This window comes from Taudactylus pleione, unplaced genomic scaffold (genome assembly GCF_031769625.1).
Source record: "Taudactylus pleione unplaced genomic scaffold, aTauple2 ptg000882l, whole genome shotgun sequence".
Taxonomy (NCBI): domain Eukaryota; kingdom Metazoa; phylum Chordata; class Amphibia; order Anura; family Myobatrachidae; genus Taudactylus; species Taudactylus pleione.
Genome location: NW_028285283.1, coordinates 304,387 through 323,209, shown reverse-complemented (window position 1 = coordinate 323,209; position 18,823 = coordinate 304,387). Strand labels below are relative to the sequence as shown.

The 18,823-nt window shown below is 45.1% G+C and overlaps 1 protein-coding gene across 2 annotated transcripts in view; it reads right to left on the bottom strand.

Annotated features, from left to right (window-relative positions):
- LOC148474195 (beta-1,4-galactosyltransferase 1-like) overlaps nucleotides 1-18,823 on the bottom strand; it is a 267,470-nt gene that overhangs the window by 66,721 nt on the left and 181,926 nt on the right. For both annotated transcript variants that reach the window (XM_088458969.1, XM_088458968.1), the window contains exon 4: nucleotides 15,346-15,533. In XM_088458969.1, the coding sequence (XP_088315095.1) occupies nucleotides 15,346-15,533 (188 nt within the window). The remainder of the gene's footprint in view (nucleotides 1-15,345; nucleotides 15,534-18,823) is intronic.

Sequence of the window (18,823 nt, the reverse complement as noted above, 5' to 3'; positions counted from 1 at the left end):
GAAACCCGGAGTGATGGTTTGCCCGTCACTATTCGGGGCAGGCACATGCGCACGACGGAGCCGGCTCCATCGTGCGTATGCACACTGGGCCTCCATCGACCCGCTTGTGAGCGCATAGCGCTTGTGAGCTGGTCTGAATCAGGCCTACAATTCACAAACACAGAAAAAAATGTTTTTTATTTTTTTCGGAGAGCACTTTGGAGGCTACACCACCCTTTAACAGATGAGCCAGCCTGCCCTTGATTTATGACACAGGTGCACGCTTGGCGCTGCTAACTTGTTGATGCACGTGCGGCTACTGAGCACACAATTCACAAACAGAAAAAAATATTTTTTTATTTTTTTTGGATTGCACATTGGAGGTTACACCACCCTTTAACAGACGAGCCAGCCGGCCCTTGATTTATGACAAAGGCGCACGCTTGGCGCTGCTAATTTGTTGATGCACGTGCAGCTACTGAGCACACAATTTACAAACACAGAAAAAAATAAATTTTTATTTTTTTTGGATTGCACTTTGGGGGTTACACCACCCTTTAACAGATGAGCCAGCCGGCCCTTGATTCATGACACAGGCGCACGCTTGGCATTGTCACTTTGTTCATGCATGTGCGGCTACTGCGCACACAATTCACAAACAGAGAAAACAAAATATTTTTTTTCGGAGCACACTTTTCTGGTTACACCACCCTTTAACAGACGAGCCAGTCGGCCCTTGATTTATGACACGGGCACATGCTTGGTGCTGCTATTTTGTTGTTGCACGTGCAGCTACTGCACACATAATTCACACACAGAAAAAATATATATATTTTATTTTTGGAGTGCACTTTGGGAGTTACACTACCCTTTAAAAGATGAGCCAGCCAGCCCTTGGTTTATGAGACAGGCACACGCTTGGAGCTGCTACTTTGTTGATGCACGTGTGGCTACTGCGCACACAATTCACAAACAGAAACAAAGAATTTTTTATTTTTTTTGGAGCACATTTTGGGAGTTACGCCACACTTGATGCACGTGCGGCTACTGAGCACACAATTCACAAACACAGAAAACAATAATTTTTATTTGCACTTGGGGTGAGCACCCCTGATGAACAGATCACCCCCTGGACAACACTGCAGCATGCCTTTAGGACTACAGCCATTATGTGACACTGCACAACACAGCCTAGCAAGCCCCTATGGTCTTTGAAGTGGACACAGCCCCTATGGACAACTGACTGCACAACACAGCCCAGCCAGCCCCTGTGGATAACAGCAGCACAACACAGCCTAGCCATCCCCTATGGACAACAGCAGCACAACACAGCCCAGCCTGCATCTATGTACTTTGGAGTGGACACAGCCCCTATGGACAACAGCAGCACAACACAGCCCAGCCAGCCCTAACTCTCACCCTCCCTCTTCACTGTCCACAGCCGGAGTGAAAAATGGCACGGACGCGGGGACCTATTATAGAATCCAAAACCCGCGAGATCCAACAGCAGGATGATGACGTGTTGCATTAATTTCAGATCAGCGTCAGACGGGAAAACCCGTGCCGTACTCAGTTCCCGGCTCAGATCGGGGGGGCTCGGGGGGGGGTTCGGAATTCACAAATCCGAAACCGCTCATCCCTAGTTTCACTGTAATTGTTACGTTTCTTTTTACCTTCAAATCTTTTCCAGATTCCACTTTACAAGAAATAATGTATGTGTACACCTTCAGTGTAACTCCTGAGAAAAGCAATGTCATTGCTCATTGAGGCTTTGTGTAAATGAAAACAGGAAAGGGTCATTTTGCTAAGAACAGCCCAAAGAAATGTGAAATTTATCTAGGTGAACAGTTATTTTTTTCCTAAACTGTTCAAACTATAACTTTCGGTTGTGATTACATGTAAATTATCCAATAACCATTGTTCTGCTTCTTTGAATTATGGTACTGTCTGCAATATAATTTATTTTCTCTGTAACATTTGTCCCTCTAGACCAGTGTTTCTCAAACCTGGTCATCAAGGAACCCTAATACCACTTTTATACCAAAGTTCCGGGTCTGACCCGGGAGTTGGAACAGGGTACCAATCCGGATCAGACCCGGACTTTATCCCTTTCAAACTGCAGCACCTACCCAGGATATTCCCGAGTCGGCACCGTTCACACCAGAGCCGGGTCTGCGGTGACCCGGCTCTTCTGGCGTTGCAGTGGACGCTTGGCGATCATGTCATCTCCAAGCACCTCTGGAGCCGGCCAATCGGGGGCATGCGGCATGATCCGGGTCATCTTGACCTGGATTGCACCGTTTACACTGCAGGGTGCCACAGGAACGACCCATGGCCTACCCTGCAAAGTACCCGAGTTTGATCCCCGGGTCCCTGGACCCGGGTGGATCCATTTACACAGACAAAAATCCCAGGTTAATGCACATCAACCAGGAATTTTTAGGTCAGTGTACAGTGCATGTATTCCAAATCATCTAGTTGGAGCACAAGTGTGTTTATTAACTAAAACAATAGATCTACAGGTGGTACTCATTCTTTCTGATTATACCTTGAAAACGACACTGTAAAGCAGGGGCAGGCTAGGCCGGTACAATTCTACAGTGTTATAGTCAGTGACAATGTCACTCTCCATATTGATCAGCACAACGTCACAGTACCACCAGGGACTTGTCCCGCATATAACCAGCCTGTGCGACAGCATCATTTAGTACTAATTGCTAGTATGAGAGAGCCAGGGGAGGAGGGGTCTTGGTAAATGAGCAGTCCGCAGAACTATACTTCATATTTAACCATGAACTGGCAGTGCTGCTGCAGCCTATAGGCGCAGCACATGGCCTATTTACCCTTGCTCCCCAGTGGTTCCTCCACACAAGGAAGCGGCAATCTGGACTGGAGTGGAGTGAGAGTCCCGCTTCCTCCCTGGCCGAAGGCCAGACTGCAGCCAGTGAGCACCACTGAGCAGCTCACTCACTGAGCACTGTCCAAAATGAAGGGAAAGAAGAAAGGCAAATGACGTTCTGACAGGGATTTGTGTAGTTCACAAAGTCGGTTTTAATCATCACTTCCCAGCACACACTGATATGTGAAAATTATTATTTTTATACAGGGGGAGGGGACTGTACATTCATATATGAGGGGAAATAACACATCTCTCAGCACACACTGCTATGTGGTATTATTGTTATATAGGGGAGAGGGGACTGTATCGTGATATATGAGGGGGAATAACACAGCTCCAAGCACACACTGATATGTGGTATTATTATTATATAGGGGAGAGGGGACTGTACAGTGATATATGAGGGGGAATAACACAGCTCCCAGCACACCCTGATATGTGGTATTATTATTATATAGTGGGAGGGGCCTTACAGTAATAAATGGTGAGGAAAAATACAGCTCCCAGCACACACTGATATGTGGTATTATTATTATATTGAGGAGAGGAGACTGTACCAAGATTATTATATAATAGTGAGATGTATGGTGGTACTACTGGTTAGCTATAATAAACTATGAGCATAAAATGAAGTGGGAGCACTAATATTTGGTATAAAATTATTGGAGGCAATACTGTTTTGCATAAAATGCATACTACTGTTGTTGGTCACACCCTTTTTATAGCAACAGGATTTGCAAGATGTCTCGGTGGCACTAATAGTTGGAACTAGGACCACCCATTCCCAGATGCATAGTTTCACCTATGGCTCCATCTAGCTTTATTTCCCAGGACGGATCAACAAGGTCAAGCAGAGCAGCTCTAACAGTCTCAGTCTGTATCAGGTCTGGCTGCCAAAGAGTGGGAGGTAACTTTCAGTGTATGAGAGTAAGAAAAGGTGAGTTCTAGCTTTAGAGGGTAAGATGAGTGGGCAGCATATGGTGGGGGGGACTGGGGGAGAGAGTTACACTGTGCCCCTTACCCTAGCCAGAGTCCCTACACCTGGTGTGAGTGTGCTCAGATGGGGTGATATGGGGTGGACTGGCCAGGGAGGAAGGGTGTCATCTGTTCCCCAGGCTGGTACAATCTTCACACTTTATGGCTGCAGGTGACCTTGCTCTGCTTACATTTTGCTTTCGGTTGGAGGCAATGGATGCTTGCTTCAGTGTTCACTAGAATCGTTCTTGTATTGTATTATCAGTCACTACAATGCATCCTGTACTATATACACTAAAATACTTTGTGGACTGTGAAGAGGTTATTATAATGCTATGTGTATTTTATAGAAGTCTGTAAACTAGTCTGTGCTTTCTCCTATGGGCTGGTAAGTATATATAACATTTAAGCCACATCCATATTAGACAAATCACAGCTACTTGGTTTTTTTTGTCATGGGCAGTTTACAGTCAGTTTTTTAGTAGAAAGGCTGGAGCCACATGCGTGTGCTTGCACCCCAGGATGAGAGTTGCCAGTCAGCCCCTGCTGTAAAGCTAGGTATATACTATAAAGGTTGGCACAGACTAGGATGACGAATCGGCTGTCCGATCTGATGACTGGTAAGTGCATACATTCTTACCAACTTGTCGGCCTGATGTGTCTTGCCTGACATCAGAACTGGGCAGGCATTTACATGCGCCCACCAGGTTGTGATATCAGTCAACGGCGGTCTCTGCAGCAAGTGTATGGGTAGTTGACCACCCATACACACAGCACAATGTGCAGATTTATCTGCAGATATATCACCCATTGGCTGTGCTGCACAGGTGACATTATATGTCTGTGAGTGATGTCATTCACAGACATATCATCTGTACACACTGTGCAACACACACATGATATATTGGCCATTCGATTGAACAGAAGATATGTTGGCTATGTGTACCCAGCATAAAATTATCTGTTCAATTTAGCTGGTTGGGACGAAAATCTGGTAATGTATGGGGGCAAATGACAATCAAACATTTGTTCCCAAACACTGGAAAAAGCCCAAAAAAAGGTTGCTCAGACAAATTGCTTAGATCTGTTTGAGTTAACCAATTTGTCTGAATGAGTTTATGTCTGTTTTCCAGCATTTTGAAGAAAAAGGTCAATTATCATTTGTTCCCATACATTACCAGATTTTCCTTCCAAACAGCCAGATTGGACAGATAATCTTAAAGTGTATACATAGCTTTAGGGTTCCACTGCAAGTTAGAAGATATGCCATAGATTGCAGGCCTCTATTCTAGAGAAGAAATTCCCAACTCCAGTCTTCTGGGTACTCTAAAAGGGCATATTTTCCTTGCTGGAACACAGGTGTATTCCACAGGCAGTACATATTATTTTACTTATGACGATACATGGAAAATATGCACTGTTAGGGTTCCTTAGGATTGAATTTGTGAAACACTGATCTAGAGGGTTCCCAACTTGAAAAAAGCAGTCTTTTGTTCAGAGGCACAATAACATTAACACCCACTACCTCTGGCAAGTGAAGCGAGTCCCTTCTCTATGGCGCCATCTTCCTAGTGATATTCGGGGAAAATGGAGCATGCGCACAGGACAGCAAAGACTCTGGCACCATCTTCCCTAAGATGTCACTGGGCAGATGGTGCCACGGAAGAGGAGAGACCCACTTGCCGAAGCAAGGTATGTATACTTTGGGTACAGGGTGTGTGATGCATGGACCTACACAGCACACCCTGCACCCAGCATAAAAAAACCTATGCTTGTATTGTTTTTTTTAACCTGATTGTTTTAACATAATTGTGAGATAATGGAGAGCTACATGCATACATCTATCATGAAACAAGGAACCCAATGTGATTGGCGCGAGCCTGAGCCTAGCCAATAGAAAAACAAATACTTCAATCATGAACTTTTTGAGCAGATGCTTAGTGATAGTTGAAAACAGAGGAAAACAATGTCTATAGACTATAGACTGTCAGGAGAAGGAGGAAAGGGAACGAGTCAGTGAATGGGGTAGGACATGGTCAGACTAATGCAGACAACAGTTAGGGTTATATTTACTAAAGTGCAGGTTTATATTTTTTCTCTTTTTTTTTTCTCTTTTTTATACCTCTAAGGAGTAAGTTTAATAAAGTGTGGGTTTTTAGAAATGGAGATGTTGCCCACAGCAACCAACCAGATTCTACTTATCAGTTATCTAGCATCTTCTAGAATATAATAGCTAGAATTTGATTGGTTGCTAATGGCAGCACCTCCACTTCTGTAAACCAGCGCTTTAGTAAACATACCCCTTAGAGGTATATAAGAAAAAGATAAATAATAAGCCAGACAATTGATGACAGGAGAAATGTGAGAGGATAGGGGTGCTTAACAATAAAAGTAGTAAAATTAATAAGCTGTAGATAAAACAAGTTTTGGAGAAACAAATGGTGCTGGTGGCTGGCAGTAAAAGTTAATACCAATCAGAAATTGATAGGAAAATTATAAAAAAACACTCAAAGACAGAAATCAACATTAATGAGAACATACAGATATAGGGCCTGATTCTGAGTCTCCGGCAAGTCCAAAAGCAGATGCATCTAGTGATTATCAGCAAACTGTGCATGCGCTGCACCCGTGCATATGCAAGTTGAAGGAGACACAGCCAGATTTCTATGTTTGTGAAATGGGGATTTCTGGGTGTCTAATGGATAGCTCCTTTGTGAACACATGCAAGACATCCATTCTGTGGGAGTGCCATGGGCATATAGCCCAGGGACGTGCGGTGAGGTCAATGGCTAGAGAGCAGTGGTGGAGGTTGAGTGGGGCATGTGCCCTGGGTGCTGTGGCAGACCCAGCAGAGGGGGTACCACTGGCCAGGGCATCGTATCTGCACAGCCCTGCCAATCATTGCACTTGGCCTGATGAGCTGTGACAAGCAGCAGAGTGCCAGGCAACTGCCTGCTGGGGCTGAATGTATGGGTAGCTACAGCAAACGTGTACAGTCCCTCTCAGACACTTCAACCTTCCTATTCTGCATGCTGACTGCTGAGAGCTGCCGCTGGTGCCAGGTTTCAGCTAGTGATTTTTCCTTTCCCGGTGCTCCAGAGCCACACCGCAGGTGTGTGTGGTCTGGGGGGTGGATGGTGGCAGCTGGGTCCCCCACCCAGGGGGTGTATCTGTGTCAGTGTGTGTGTATCTGTGTCAGTGTACAGTATGTGTCAGTGTGTGTATCTGTGTCAGTGTGTGTGTTTACAGTATCAGTGTATGCATCTGTGTCAGTGTATGTGTCAGTGTATGTGTGTGTGTGTATCTGTGTAAGTGTGTGTATCTGTGTCAGTGTGTGTGTGGGTATGTCTGTATGTATCTGTGTCAGCTGGGCCACCATCAGGTGGGGACTGCCGGGCCAGGAGTGCCGAGTGCCGAGGCCGAAGTCCAGGGCCCGGAGGGATCGAGGGTCCAGGTGACAGCGAAGCAGAAGTCATGAATCAAGCCTAGGCAGCCAGAGAGAAACAGCGCCACTGATGATACTTCAAATATGGCACATGCCGTGAGCCATTACAGCTTGCGGACCGGCAGCCAATCAAGTGTGGCCGCAATGGCCACTCCTGATTGGCTGGTGGTCCACGAGCTGTGATTGGCTCATGGCCAACGCCATATCTGAAATACTGCCGGCAGCACTGTTTCTCCACAGCTGCCATTGCATATCTGCACTGCTGTCTCCTGGGCCCACTGAAGAAACAAGATAGGACTTGGAGTCCCTGCCCAATGCCCCTCCACCTAGTGCAGCTAGCCTTCCATGCCCTAACCCACTACTCCAGCCAGCCTTCCCTGCCCTGTGCTCTCCTAGTCCAGTCAGCCTTCTCTGCCCCATGCCCACTCCCAGTCCAGCTAGCCTTCCTTACCCTATTCTCACCCTAAACCAGCCATCCGTCCCTGCCCTGTGCTCCTCCTAATCAAAACAGTCTTCCCTGCCCTGTTCCCCCCTCCCCAGTCCAGCCTTCCCTGCCTTGTGCCTCCCCCTAGTACAGCTAGCCATTCCTGCCCTTCCCCTCCTAGTCCAGCCAGCTTTCCCTGCCCTGTGCCTCCCAATCAAGGTCTATAGGTGCAGCACATGGCCTATTTACCCTTGCTCCCCAGTGGTTCCTCCACACAAGGAAGCGGCAATCTGGACTGGAGTGGAGTGAGAGTCCCGCTTCCTCCCTGGCCGAAGGCCAGACTGCAGCCAGTGAGCACCACTGAGCAGCTCACTCACTGAGCACTGTCCAAAATGAAGGGAAAGAAGAAAGGCAAATGACATTCTGACAGGGATTTGTGTAGTTCACAAAGTCGGTTTTAATCATCACTTCCCAGCACACACTGATATGTGAAAATTATTATTTTTATACAGGGGGAGGGGACTGTACATTCATATATGAGGGGAAATAACACAGCTCTCAGCACACACTGCTATGTGGTATTATTGTTATATAGGGGAGAGGGGACTGTATCGTGATATATGAGGGGGAATAACACAGCTCCAAGCACACACTGATATGTGGTATTATTATTATATAGGGGAGAGGGGACTGTACAGTGATATATGAGGGGGAATAACACAGCTCCCAGCACACCCTGATATGTGGTATTATTATTATATAGTGGGAGGGGCCTTACAGTAATAAATGGTGAGGAAAAATACAGCTCCCAGCACACACTGATATGTGGTATTATTATTATATTGAGGAGAGGAGACTGTACCAAGATTATTATATAATAGTGAGATGTATGGAGGTACTACTGGTTAGCTATAATAAACTATGAGCATAAAATGAAGTGGGAGCACTAATATTTGGTATAAAATTATTGGAGGCAATACTGTTTTGCATAAAATGCATACTACTGTTGTTGGTCACACCCTTTTTATAGCAACAGGATTTGCAAGATGTCTCGGTGGCACTAATAGTTGGAACTAGGACCACCCATTCCCAGATGCATAGTTTCACCTATGGCTCCATCTAGCTTTATTTCCCAGGACGGATCAACAAGGTCAAGCAGAGCAGCTCTAACAATCTCAGTCTGTATCAGGTCTGGCTGCCAAAGAGTGGGAGGTAACTTTCAGTGTATGAGAGTAAGAAAAGGTGAGTTCTAGCTTTAGAGGGTAAGATGAGTGGGCAGCATATGGTGGGGGGGACTGGGGGAGAGAGTTACACTGTGCCCCTTACCCTAGCCAGAGTCCCTACACCTGGTGTGAGTGTGCTCAGATGGGGTGATATGGGGTGGACTGGCCAGGGAGGAAGGGTGTCATCTGTTCCCCAGGCTGGTACAATCTTCACACTTTATGGCTGCAGGTGACCTTGCTCTGCTTACATTTTGCTTTCGGTTGGAGGCAATGGATGCTTGCTTCAGTGTTCACTAGAATCGTTCTTGTATTGTATTATCAGTCACTACAATGCATCCTGTACTATATACACTAAAATACTTTGTGGACTGTGAAGAGGTTATTATAATGCTATGTGTATTTTATAGAAGTCTGTAAACTAGTCTCTGCTTTCTCCTATGGGCTGGTAAGTATATATAACATTTAAGCCACATCCATATTAGACAAATCACAGCTACTTGTTTTTTTTTGTCATGGGCAGTTTACAGTCAGTTTTTTAGTAGAAAGGCTGGAGCCACATGCGTGTGCTTGCACCCCAGGATGAGAGTTGCCAGTCAGCCCCTGCTGTAAAGCTAGGTATATACTATAAAGGTTGGCACAGACTAGGATGACGAATCGGCTGTCCGATCTGATGACTGGTAAGTGCATACATTCTTACCAACTTGTCGGCCTGATGTGTCTTGCCTGACATCAGAACTGGGCAGGCATTTACATGCGCCCGCCAGGTTGTGATATCAGTCAACGGCGGTCTCTGCAGCAAGTGTATGGGTAGTTGACCACCCATACACACAGCACAATGTGCAGATTTATCTGCAGATATATCACCCATTGGCTGTGCTGCACAGGTGACATTATATGTCTGTGAGTGATGTCATTCACAGACATATCATCTGTACACACTGTGCAACACACACATGATATATCGGCCATTCGATTGAACAGAAGATATGTTGGCTATGTGTACCCAGCATAAAATTATCTGTTCAATTTAGCTGGTTGGGACGAAAATCTGGTAATGTATGGGGGCAAATGACAATCAACCATTTGTTCCCAAACACTGGAAAAAGCCCCAAAAAAGGTTGCTCAGACAAATTGCTTAGATCTGTTTGAGTTAACCAATTTGTCTGAATGAGTTTATGTCTGTTTTCCAGCATTTTGAAGAAAAAGGTAAATTATCATTTGTTCCCATACATTACCAGATTTTCCTTCCAAACAGCCAGATTGGACAGATAATCTTAAAGTGTATACATAGCTTTAGGGTTCCACTGCAAGTTAGAAGATATGCCATAGATTGCAGGCCTCTATTCTAGAGAAGAAATTCCCAACTCCAGTCTTCTGGGTACTCTAAAAGGGCATATTTTCCTTGCTGGAACACAGGTGTATTCCACAGGCAGTACATATTATTTTACTTATGACGATACATGGAAAATATGCACTGTTAGGGTTCCTTAGGATTGAATTTGTGAAACACTGATCTAGAGGGTTCCCAACTTGAAAAAAGCAGTCTTTTGTTCAGAGGCACAATAACATTAACACCCACTACCTCTGGCAAGTGAAGCGAGTCCCTTCTCTATGGCGCCATCTTCCTAGTGATATTCGGGGAAAATGGAGCATGCGCACAGGACAGCAAAGACTCTGGCACCATTTTCCCTAAGATGTCACTGGGCAGATGGTGCCACGGAAGAGGAGAGACCCACTTGCCGAAGCAAGGTATGTATACTTTGGGTACAGGGTGTGTGATGCATGGACCTACACAGCACACCCTGCACCCAGCATAAAAAAACCTATGCTTGTATTGTTTTTTTTAACCTGATTGTTTTAACATAATTGTGAGATAATGGAGAGCTACATGCATACATCTATCATGAAACAAGGAACCCAATGTGATTGGCGCGAGCCTGAGCCTAGCCAATAGAAAAACAAATACTTCAATCATGAACTTTTTGAGCAGATGCTTAGTGATAGTTGAAAACAGAGGAAAACAATGTCTATAGACTATAGACTGTCAGGAGAAGGAGGAAAGGGAACGAGTCAGTGAATGGGGTAGGACATGGTCAGACTAATGCAGACAACAGTTAGGGTTATATTTACTAAAGTGCAGGTTTATATTTTTTCTCTTTTTTTTTTCTCTTTTTTATACCTCTAAGGAGTAAGTTTAATAAAGTGTGGGTTTTTAGAAATGGAGATGTTGCCCACAGCAACGAACCAGATTCTACTTATCAGTTATCTAGCATCTTCTAGAATATAATAGCTAGAATTTGATTGGTTGCTAATGGCAGCACCTCCACTTCTGTAAACCAGCGCTTTAGTAAACATACCCCTTAGAGGTATATAAGAAAAAGATAAATAATAAGCCAGACAATTGATGACAGGAGAAATGTGAGAGGATAGGGGTGCTTAACAATAAACGTAGTAAAATTAATAAGCTGTAGATAAAACAAGTTTTGGAGAAACAAATGGTGCTGGTGGCTGGCAGTAAAAGTTAACACCAATCAGAAATTGATAGGAAAATTATAAAAAAACACCCAAAGACAGAAATCAACATTAATGAGAACATACAGATATAGGGCCTGATTCTGAGTCTCCGGCAAGTCCAAAAGCAGATGCATCTAGTGATTATCAGCAAACTGTGCATGCGCTGCACCCGTGCATATGCAAGTTGAAGGAGACACAGCCAGATTTCTATGTTTGTGAAATGGGGATTTCTGGGTGTCTAATGGATAGCTCCTTTGTGAACACATGCAAGACATCCATTCTGTGGGAGTGCCATGGGCATATAGCCCAGGGACGTGCGGTGAGGTCAATGGCTAGAGAGCAGTGGTGGAGGTTGAGTGGGGCATGTGCCCTGGGTGCTGTGGCAGACCCAGCAGAGGGGGTACCACTGGCCAGGGCATCGTATCTGCACAGCCCTGCCAATCATTGCACTTGGCCTGATGAGCTGTGACAAGCAGCAGAGTGCCAGGCAACTGCCTGCTGGGGCTGAATGTATGGGTAGCTACAGCAAACGTGTACAGTCCCTCTCAGACACTTCAACCTTCCTATTCTGCATGCTGACTGCTGAGAGCTGCCGCCGGTGCCAGGTTTCAGCTAGTGATTTTTCCTTTCCCGGTGCTCCAGAGCCACACCGCAGGTGTGTGTGGTCTGGGGGGTGGATGGTGGCAGCTGGGTGGGGGAGGGGGTGTATCTGTGTCAGTGTGTGTGTATCTGTGTCAGTGTACAGTATGTGTCAGTGTGTGTATCTGTGTCAGTGTGTGTGTTTACAGTATCAGTGTATGCATCTGTGTCAGTGTATGTGTCAGTGTATGTGTGTGTGTGTATCTGTGTAAGTGTGTGTATCTGTGTCAGTGTGTGTGTGGGTATGTCTGTATGTATCTGTGTCAGCTGGGCCACCATCAGGTGGGGACTGCCGGGCCAGGAGTGCCGAGTGCCGAGGCCGAAGTCCAGGGCCCGGAGGGATCGAGGGTCCAGGTGACAGCGAAGCAGAAGTCATGAATCAAGCCTAGGCAGCCAGAGAGAAACAGCGCCACTGATGATACTTCAAATATGGCACATGCCGTGAGCCATTACAGCTTGCGGACCGGCAGCCAATCAAGTGTGGCCGCAATGGCCACTCCTGATTGGCTGGTGGTCCACGAGCTGTGATTGGCTCATGGCCAACGCCATATCTGAAATACTGCCGGCAGCACTGTTTCTCCACAGCTGCCATTGCATATCTGCACTGCTGTCTCCTGGGCCCACTGAAGAAACAAGATAGGACTTGGAGTCCCTGCCCAATGCCCCTCCACCTAGTGCAGCTAGCCTTCCATGCCCTAACCCACTACTCCAGCCAGCCTTCCCTGCCCTGTGCTCTCCTAGTCCAGTCAGCCTTCTCTGCCCCATGCCCACTCCCAGTCCAGCTAGCCTTCCTTACCCTATTCTCACCCTAAACCAGCCATCCATCCCTGCCCTGTGCTCCTCCTAATCAAAACAGTCTTCCCTGCCCTGTTCCCCCCTCCCCAGTCCAGCCTTCCCTGCCTTGTGCCTCCCCCTAGTACAGCTAGCCATTCCTGCCCTTCCCCTCCTAGTCCAGCCAGCTTTCCCTGCCCTGTGCCTCCCAATCAAGGTCCAGCCTTGATTGGGAGGCACAGGGCAGGTGCACCCCAAGTCCAGCCTTCCTGTACACCCCAAGTCCAGCCTTCTCTGTAACCTCCCAGTACAGGCTTCCCAGCCCTGTGTCCCCTATGTCCATCCTTCCTTCCTGACCCCAAACTTTGAAAATTTTTAAACTGGTTTACGCACCGATTGATGTCTCACCGGCCAGTGTAACTCTATCCACATTATACACAGATCTACTTACTTCTGCGCCATCTTCCGTGGGGGCCCTGCCTATTTTGGCAGTACCAGGACCCATGATTTCTGATGGCAGCCCTTGTGTCAGTGTGTGTATGTATGCATCAAATAATACACACACGTGGAAATTTGACAAGTCCAAATTTTTTTTTAAATTTGTTCAAAAAAGGTATGAGAGGTTAAAGAGCGAAATTTACTATGCACTCATATATACTTTTCTCTGTTCAGTGCGATACTCTGTCCTTATGGTGTGGCTGAGAGACGACGGAATAAGGGGAGGTGCTAGTGTGCTGAGAGAGGACACGGTGGGGATGCAATGGTGTGCTGAGAGATGACACATGTGGAGATGGTGTGGCTGATAGATGTAGGTGGAAGGAAGTTACACAGGGGGCACGAGTCTGGTTGAACCGCTGTTGTATGATTATGACCTTGTTAATAGTTCTACACAAACAGGCATCTTCCAGATGATTTCACCTACATGACTAGTGAATACCAACTGAAGACGCCGTCTTCCCAGGAAGTAACATTTCTTCAGAGGTTCCACATTTTGAGAAACTACCATACAGGTAAGGTGCATATGGAATGGAAAGAAATGTTCACAGAGTGACAAGAAATGGGTGGTGTGTAATGTAGGCCCCCCTTTTTTAGGGACCCCGCCCTTTCTGGTATGTGGTCACACCCATTTTTGTTGCACACCTTTACAGTTTTTAACATGTATTGGGGGTGCCAGCAGTTATGCCACTGCAGGAGAGGCACTGGCTAGTATTAGAGCAATGTTTTGCTTGGAACATTTTGTGTATTACACAGAAGGTGTCAGTCCCTGCATAGTGATGAGGTGCCAGCTACTGAAGTCTGCAAAAAAAACCCTATCCTGTTACACAGTGATTTACAAGACCCCAGTCAATGTACTGTTGTCCACAGCAGAAACTCCTCACCTTTTTCTGCTTTGTGTATTTCTTCTTAGCTCTTATACTCTGTGTTGTATTGGTTGCTTCATGGCCCAGCACCCAGCTCCAGGCAGTGTCTGAGCTATGAGATATGAGGATGAGCTCTTACTGCCTCATCTCTCATCTCTCCCTGTATTTCCAGGGAATGATGCAATTTTGGTGAGTTTTGCCTATAATACAGATCAGAACTATACAAATAAGATATTTATAAGTTATAAATATCTTTTTTGTATTATTCTATCATTTTATGGTCAAAACTCTGCATTCTGTCAGGGAGTATGACAGAGGAGGCTCTGCCTACCTTGACTGCACATCCCGTATGTAGCAAGACTTCATTGCTAATTTGATGCTTATATATGATGAAGGGATGCCTGTATTTGACAAAGCTTTGTGCTTAACGTGGAGCTGGTGTATGTACCAATTCTAATAATGGTGGCTACAATAAGCATTAGCATAGGGAATCTGGCTGCAGTGGCTGCCCGCGCTTGCGGCTGTTTTGTGTACAACTCAGAATGAGGTCGATACAAATCAAAAAGAGAGACAGAAAGACATATTAATTGCAAAGTCATGAGAATGGGATTAAAAAAAGAGGCAAAAACATGGGTAAAGAAAGATTGAGGAAAACCCTGAGCTTCACATCTTACCTTGTGCTGGTAATAAAGTCCCCTCCATGGCACCATCTTCTCAGTGATATTCAGGATGCTGCATGCACCCAAAAGGAGCAAAGGACCTGGCACAGCGCCAGAGTCTTCACTTTCAGTGCATAATGCCATCTTCCCAAAAAATTAACTGGGAAGATTGTGCCTTTTGGAGGAGGAGCCGCTTACTGGCATGCAGGTTATGCAGTGCGGGGGCCCCCTGGACCCTGCAACCCATGTGCACCGCACTCCCTGCACCCATTATAAATATGCCTATGCTGATGATAACTTGGTGTAAACCAAGCACATATGCTGCTAATGCACAGCAGGGCACAACTATTTGCCTATTTACACCCTTTTTCTGAACAAGTCTGCATCAGCCCCAGTGTCAAAAGCCAAATAAGTACAACATAATCAAATCAACCATTTCAATATTAAAACCTTTACCGAAAATTAAACTTGTCCAAGGAGTTAGCCATATGTTTGGGGTTTTTGGAGCATCTATACAAATTCCTCTGGTCCATTGGGATGATATCAACATCACTGAAGATGAAGCAGTTGTAGTCATATTCATTGACTGCCTCTGAGTAACCAACATTCATCAGTTTGGCCCTGTTAAATTTGGTTTGTCCGAACTGTAAATGACACAAACATTATTATATGTTATCACATCATTATTATGAAAGATATCTAGCATCACATGATATTGAAACAAAAAAATTACAGAAACAGTATAAACCTTTAGCGTTATCAAAGTAAATTCATTAGTGATCATCTTATGAGTATATAAGGTGCAAAACAGGTGCAAGATTTTACTAAAAAGTGTTTACTTTCAAGCAGTGCAACTTGTGGCACCAGGCAATAACTACATAATGGCCATAAGGTTCTACCCTTTTAAGACCAGAAACAATAGCTTTGCTTTTTCTGTATAGTAGTGGAGGACATTAAGCAGTGGTGTAACTTGGGGCTTGAGTGCCCCCTGGCAATGTAAGCATCCCACATCACTGGATGGATTTACTGAAAATAAAAAACTTAATATAGAGATTCATTTAATATAAAAAAGGATATAAATTATATCGCCGGGCACCCATGATGAGTGCCATCCAGGTCAAGGGGGATATATGCCAAATTACTGCTGATTACTACCAGTGGCCAGACGCCTATACATATGTGCTAGGCATGGGGCACTGTGGAGGTGCCGGCTTCCCCGGGGGGCACACAGGGAGTTGTCCCCGGCTACAGAGCGCTACCGAAGTCAGGCCTGGTTTCTGGAAGGGGAGAGATGTAGTGTTAAGGAGCTCTCTGTGGGGATCATCATTACCTGTGATGCCAGAAACTCAGCATTTGCTCTGCATGCAGGAGCTGGTGGGGAAGGGAATAAATCGGGTACCCTATGCCACCCATGTTATCCATCAACTTCCCCACCATCATGCCGGCCACTCCTGGATCACTTCTCTCAGTGAGTATGAAACATAAGGGTTGGCTGGGAGGCAAGATAGGAGGAGAAATACCAAATATCCTACTGGACTCCACCAGTGCCATCTTAAGAGAGAAGGGGGCCCGTGTGCATTCCCCATCTGGGGAACCCTCCTCTCTCCCTGGCAGCCGGCAGCTGACTGATGAGGTTGGCCGGCCACCGCAGCATCAGTATACTCTGGGCACTAGAGTGTGCCCAGAGTAACTGCGCATGCGCAGATCGCTAGGGAAAATGGAGTGGCCACCAAATTTTCTGGCAATTTCCTCACTGTACATGCGCAAAATGCCAGAAAAATGGCTGCGTCTGAGATTTTCCGATGTCTTGAGCAGTGCTGAGACACCCGACAGGAGACCTTGGAGAGGTAAGTTTTAGATAATATGGGTGCAGGGTGTGCATCTCTGGCATAGACTGATCCACAATACAGTATTCCCCGAGGCTCAGTTTTCCTCATATCCATCCCCGATGATAGGCAGGAAAGTTGCTCCCAGTGCAGTCAATGACACAACTATTGCTATGTACACATAGTAGAAGCTACTATTTGATTCTACCCCCCTGGCAGTGGGTGGCACTGCTGGGCAGCACCCCAAGTGAGTGCCATCCTGGCCAAAGGGTAGATGACCCCAAGGACCTGTACTTGGAGCAGTACTCTTTAAGATCTTCAGTTTCTAACAGTAATGTACTGTAAGATGTACAGTAAGTGCTACAGTACATCGCCCTATAGATACCATATGCCCCACCACACCTATTTCCAGGTGTATAACCTGTGGGTGCCTAACACATGGTCCACTGTCGAAATGAATGTAAAAAAATAGTGTAGCAATTCACTTTCCTCTAGGAAACTTGCAAATCTCCTCCCCCTGAAACGCCAATAGAGGTAGGCATCAGGGATGTCGTCTCTCCCCGTTGTTGTTTGCTATGGTGTTGAAGCCTCTATCAGTAGCCTTACAGACAACTCTGGAATTCCAGGACATACATCTGTGAACTCAGACATTAAACTATATGCTATTATTCACAATGGACCCTTCTGGCTCCCCAGCAATTCTACATATTATTACAAAGTTTAGCTCATTTGCTGGGCACAAAATCAACACTTCAAAATCAGTGATATTATCCCTGACAAATCTTACCTCATAATGAAGGACCACTATATTTATAATATATGTTTCACATAGTGTATGACCATCTTAAATACCTAGGAATATATGTTCCGTATGCACTCCAAGATCTTTATAAATTGAACTTTACTCCATTGACTGCTGAACTCCTTACACAGTTAATTAACTAGTAGGATATGCATCTTTCACTAATGGGCAGGATTGAAGTTATCAAATCTGTCCTTTTTGCAAAGCTTTTGCTATCCTGATGTTGCCTATCTCTAAGGACTGAATTTTGGGGCATGGGGCCCCTTGAACTGCACTGGCTGGACTTCTTTGGGGCATCACCACTTAACACATATTTTTAACACTTTATATCACTCTATGATTGTTTTTTGTTTAAGTTACACGAGCTGGAGTACCCGGTATTGCCCGGGATTTTAAGAATGTTTGTTTACACATCATCCTCCAACAAACCTCTCCTTAGACAGGCCTCACGAAAACTGTGACAAACTTCCCCATCAACAGTCCTAAGGTTTTCGAAGTAAGTAGGACCTGTAATGGTGTAAAGCAATCTTCGAAGATAGAAGCATTCAAAATTTGTCAGATGTACAGTGTAAACACGGGCAAGAGCTTCTGTTGCTCTGATACCAGGATGACCATCTACAGCGACTCCCTGTTTTCTGTGCATAAAAACTTTTCGAGAAGCATTCCATGTGTAATATTTTGGCAGCTCACAGTACAGTAGGGTCCTTGCAAAGTCATCATTTTGACACAGTTCAAAGAAAGAAGTCAATGTTGTTGCATAATTTGGTATAGTCAGAGAGCTGAGAATGCTGGCAAAGCCTGCTAAAGCTCTCTACGATAATATACATTAAGATCATGACAAAACATGACAACACAAAATGCTTGCTCCTAGACCCTACCCATATGAGGCCCAACAATGAGCGTACAGCAAAAATTGTGTTTTTTAATTAATTAAAAATGAACTGTAATTCATTTCGATTTCAAATTTTTTTAGTTGCCTCCGATGTGTTTTAATACGCCCGTATGTAAAATTTCACGCTTGTAAACTGTGGATTTGTATAGAAAGACAGAAGGAAGGACAAATTTTTGCTTTTATATAGTAGAGAAGATAGAAAAAAATATAGTAGATAAGCTAAATCCTTTTCTAATTCTTTACCTGACCTGTAGAGGGCCAATGCTATGCAAAAATTGTGTTTTTTAATTAATTAAAAATTAACAGTAATTCATTTCTATTTCCAATTTTTTTAGTTGCCTCAGCTGTGTTTTAATACACTGTAAAATTTCACGATCTTGGCTTGTAAACTGTGGATTTGTATAGAAAGACAGA